This window comes from Gadus macrocephalus, chromosome 12, assembly GCF_031168955.1.
Source record: "Gadus macrocephalus chromosome 12, ASM3116895v1".
In the NCBI taxonomy this organism is placed as follows: Eukaryota; Metazoa; Chordata; class Actinopteri; order Gadiformes; family Gadidae; genus Gadus; species Gadus macrocephalus.
This window is the reverse complement of record NC_082393.1, coordinates 15,355,892-15,360,891: the sequence shown is the minus strand read 5'-3', so window position 1 is coordinate 15,360,891 and position 5,000 is coordinate 15,355,892. Positions and strand designations below refer to the sequence as shown.

Below are 5,000 nucleotides of genomic sequence, written 5' to 3'. Positions count from 1 at the left end.
CCTCCAATCTATTTAATTTATCTCATTAACTTACGCACTTTTCCACGAATCAGACACAAGCATAGCAGAGCAGCTTGTGGGTACCTGATAAATGCTTTCCTCTGATTGGTCACGGATGGGTTCATGTCCCGCCTCAAACACAATGTACTACAACGTCAGCAGCAGAAGGAGGAGCAGAGGAAGAGAAGAAACAGGAAAATAAATCTGAAGATAAGGAATTTGAGACAAACTTTGGTAATAAATTGCAGAAATGATTAGGTGTCAATAGAGAAAAAAACGAATTGGATTGTAATTAAAAAGCACCCATACATACAACAAGGAGCAACTGAATAAAAATACAAAAATACAAAAGAAACCCTCCTACGGCAACAGGGAACCACACGGGATCACGCAGACACACAGGCAGACGTGCACAGAAAAACACGGGAGGACATAGTGGTTAAAAGCAGCGTTGTGATTGGTCAGGAAGTTACCTGGTACACAGGGTCCTCAAGGTCTTCCTCCAGAATTGTCTGCAGCCGGGCGGCAGCAGGAAAGAGAGAGAGACAGAGACAGAGAGAGAGACAGAAAGACAGAGAGAGAGAGAGCAAGATAGAGAAAGAGAGGAAAAGAGAGGGAAAGAAAGAGAGAGAGGTAGGGAGAAGGAAAAAAGATAAATCGAAAGAGAGTGAGGCAGAGGGATCCAAGGCAGTGAGAAGGAGGAGAGGGGAGACAAGAGGAGAAGCCGAGGAGGCGGGGAGTTAAGCCAGTGAAGGAGAAAGAGTAGGCGAAGAGAACAGCAGGGCTTAACAGCTCCTCTGTATTCAGATGAGCGTTCAGCAATCATAAGACACAGACAGAGAGGAGGAGGAAGCCCACATAACAGGCAGGCAAGATGACGGTGAGGAGATAGGACGCCTGGACATGGCAGATGGTCTCAAGGACTCTGCTGCATCAATATGCATCGACTTTATTTACACTTTAATTAGTTTGTTTCAAGGAGTCTACTGTGCAACTTAAATACAATGCCAAACTACCAATACAGAGTATAAAGGCTATATATATATATATATATTAGAGCTGTCAAGCGATTAAAATATTTAATCGTGATTAATCGCATTAATGTCATAGTTAACTCACATTAATCGCGATTAATCGCAAATTCGTTTTCTATGCTAGATATCCCTTGATTTCTTTGTCCCATTAATTCTTCTCGTTTTAATTCTCTTATCAACATGGTGAAGTGCATCGGCTTGCCTTGTGCAAATGATTTTTTATTGATAACAACATTGGCATATACTGATCAAAACAGGAAGATACAAAAAAATAGCCTATAGTGCAATTAAAATCTAAGCAGTCGTTTAGACTGCTTTGAACAAATGTCATTTGAACATAGCAGTCAGGCTACTGCTTCTTTGTTTTGAGCCAAAGAAAAAAATTATTATTTTTTTTAATATTTTTTGATAAAAGATTTGCGTTAATCGCGCGATAACAAATTTGACGCCGTTAAAATTGGTTTGCGTTAACGCCGTTAATAACGCGTTTAACTGACAGCTCTAATATATATATATACGTATATATATATATATTAGAGCTGTCAAGCGATTAAAATATTTAATCGTGATTAATCGTATTAATGTCATAGTTAACTCACGATTAATCGCAAATTATTTTTCTATGCTAAATATCCCTTGATTTCTTTGTCCCATAATTCTTCTCATTTTAATTCTCTTATCAACATGGTGAAGTGCATCGGCTTGCCTTGTGCAAATGATTTTTTATTGATAACAACATTGGCATATACTGATCAAAACAGGACAATACAAAAAAAGAGCCTATAGTGCAATTAAACGACTGCTTTGAACAAATTTCATTTGAACAGAGCAGTCAGGCTACTGCTTCTTTGTTTTGAGCCAAAGAAAATTTTTTTTTTTTTTTTTTTTTAAATAAAATAATTGCGTTAATCGCGCGATAATTTGTTTAACGCCGTTAAAATTGGTTTGCGTTAACGCCGTTAATAACGCGTTTAACTGACAGCTCTAATATATATATATATATATATATATATATATATATATATATATGTATAAAATGTATTTTACATTTAAATGGTTTCAAATATTCCTCGTCTCAACCACAGTGGTCATATAGATACAAACCATAAAAGAGGAGGATCACCCTGAAAGAAGCTAAACAGATTCATGCCTGCTTATTCTCAAAAATGAAATGATCAATAGCTAATATGATGGTTTCATATTAGCAATTGATCAATGGGGTTTGTACCTCATATAATAGTTTATGTACTTGGTGTACCAGCATGTGTGTGTGTGTGTGTGTGTGTGTGTGTGTGTGTGTGTGCTCTAGATCAGGGTGGGTCCCTGATAGATAGATCATGTTTCAGGTGTTGTAGATATATATGGTGATAGTGTTGTGTGTTTGTGTGTGTGTGTGTGTGTGTGTGTGTGTGTGTGTGTTTGTTACTGTTGTAGATCTGTGTGGTGATAGTGGTGTGCGCATGCGTGTGTGTGTGTGCGCGTGAGTGCGTACGTGTGTGTATGTGAGTGTGTGTGTATGTACCTGATAGACAGCTTGTTCACACTGCTTGTCTTTCTGAGCCTTCTTCTCCAACTCCTCACGCTGTTTGATCTCGTAGATGAGCTGGAACAGGTCCCGCAGATCCAGGATCACTGGCTCTGCCTGGACACACAAGACAGAAACACCCTGGCCATTAATAATCCCCCACACAGATCTAGACTACATGAAGCAGATCCCTGATACGGAAAAACATGAAGTTGCCACCCTCAATATAATTCATTTCAAAATGGGTGGATTTGAAAATAAATATTGAATAGAGCAGACTCATTTTTTTAATGATTCACCAATAAACACAAAACACAGTTTTGTTTATGTCACTTTGTTTACTGCTCAGTGTTCTGGAACTGGAACCGTTGCATATACGATTGGTGTGTTACAACTCAATGCTGCATTTGTGGATAAGGGCTCTGTAAGATAGATAAATATGTTTATGGATGGCCTAAAAGTGAAAGTGATGATTAATAAATATTTGTAGCTACTATTTATGATAGCAGATTATTTTAAATACATTGGGGATATTACTGATGTCCCCTCGAGAAAAAATGCAATGTTTGTAAAGCTAATTTGTAATGAGATCAGCGCCTTTGCAAGCCACACAAAGACACACACGCATGCACACTAGCACATACAACAATTCACTTCATTTAAAAATGAGCCATCAAGGGCGGGAAATCAAAGCAAAATAATCATCTTGGACATATTTGAGGACGTTTTTGCAACTAGTGAGTATTGTATTTTTCCCAAAACCCACACAGGAATCCCCCCCCCCCCCCCCCCCACCCCCCGCACACACAAACACAGAAAGCTAGTGCCTGCTCCTAAGTCACACACACACACACACACACACACACACACACACACACACACACACACACACACACACACACACACACACACACACACACACACACACACACACATAACCACAAGAGCCAACGCTTTCTCTTTCAGCTCCACCATTCTGTTGTAAGCCATGTCGTCTGTCAGTCAGACACGCTGCCTGGACAAGCGTACCGTCCAATCTCGCATAACCATCCCCATGGGGACTCCCCCAACAAATGCTCCCCTTGTTTGGGCAACTGTGGCAGGACAGGAGAACAGTGACAGGACAGAAGTCTAGCAGGGACAACAAGTCAATAATACATTATTGACTAGGAGCGCTGTGGGTGCAGCTGAAGTTCACCGCAGACAGGGGGACAGCTTTGCCGCAGCACACTCACGCTGTTTTGCTGTTGAATCACCCTGAAACTCCTGCGTGAGCACTCACTACATCAAGACACCTGGGAAACAACAGACGCCCCCCCCCCCCCCCCCCCTCTATCATCACACTCATCGTCATCATGATGACTGTCGATTTCCCAGAGTTTGAAGAAAGAACGCATATTCTAGTCATCTTTGTTCCCGGTCTACCTTTAGATCCTCTTTGTGTATTAAGAATAATAATATTCACAGCCAAATATTATTCATTAGCCGTTTCCCTTTCAGCGTAACATCTCCATGACGAATAAATAGGGTGTGGGATCATGCACTCTCATCATCATCCTAGTGAATAGTCTCATCTCATCTCATTTTCGACCGCTTATCCGGGGTCGGGTCGCGGGGGGAGCAGCTCAAGCAGGGGGCCCCAGACTTCCCTTTCCCGGGCCACATTGACCAGCTCTGACGGGGGGATCCCGAGGCGTTCCCAGGCCAGTGTTGAGATATAATCTCTCCACCTAGTCCTGGGTCTTCCCCGAGGTCTCCTCCCCACTGGAAGTGCCTGAAACACCTCCCAAGGAAGGCGCCCAGTGGGCATCCTTACCAGATGCCCGAACCACCTCAGCTGACTCCTTTCTAAGTAAAGGAGCAGCGGCTCTAATCCGAGTTCCTCACGGATGGCTGAGCTTCTCACCCTATCCCTAAGGGAGACGCCAGCCACCCTTCTGAGAAAACTCATCTCGGCCGCTTGTACCCGCGATCTCGTCCTTTCGGTCATCACCCAGCCCTCATGACCATAGGTGAGGATAGGAACGAAGATCGACCGGTAGATCGAGAGCTTTGCCTTGCGGCTCAGCTCTCTTTTCGTTACAACGGTGCGGTAAAGCGAACGCAATACCGCCCCCGCTGCTCCGATTCTCCGGCCAATCTCACGCTCCATAGTACCCTCACTCGCGAACAAGACCCCGAGGTACTTGAACTCCTTCACTTGGGCTAAGGACTCATTTCCTACCCGGAGTAAGCAATCCACCGGTTTCCTGCTAAGAGTCATGGCCTCAGATTTAGCGGTGCTGATCCTCATCCCAGCCGATTCACACTCGGCCGCCAGCCGATCCAGTGAGTGCTGAAGGTCACAGGCCGATGATCCAATGAGGACCACATCATCTGCAAAAAGCAGTGACGAGATCCTCAGACCACCGAACTGCAACCCCTCCCACCACGACTACGCC

General features: G+C 43.3%; 1 protein-coding gene across 13 annotated transcripts in view; it reads right to left on the bottom strand.

The window, feature by feature from the left end:
• dab1a (DAB adaptor protein 1a) overlaps positions 1 to 5,000 on the bottom strand; it is a 161,341-nt gene that overhangs the window by 26,726 nt on the left and 129,615 nt on the right. For 6 of the 13 annotated variants that reach the window (XM_060066872.1, XM_060066873.1, XM_060066871.1 and 3 more), the window contains 3 exons: positions 2,557 to 2,676; positions 474 to 512; positions 85 to 147 (listed from right to left, as the gene is read on the bottom strand). In XM_060066872.1, coding sequence (XP_059922855.1) covers positions 85 to 147; positions 474 to 512; positions 2,557 to 2,676 — 222 coding nt within the window. The remainder of the gene's footprint in view (positions 1 to 84; positions 148 to 473; positions 513 to 2,556; positions 2,677 to 5,000) is intronic. The other 7 variants (XM_060066875.1, XM_060066881.1, XM_060066877.1 and 4 more) reach the window with 2 other exon arrangements.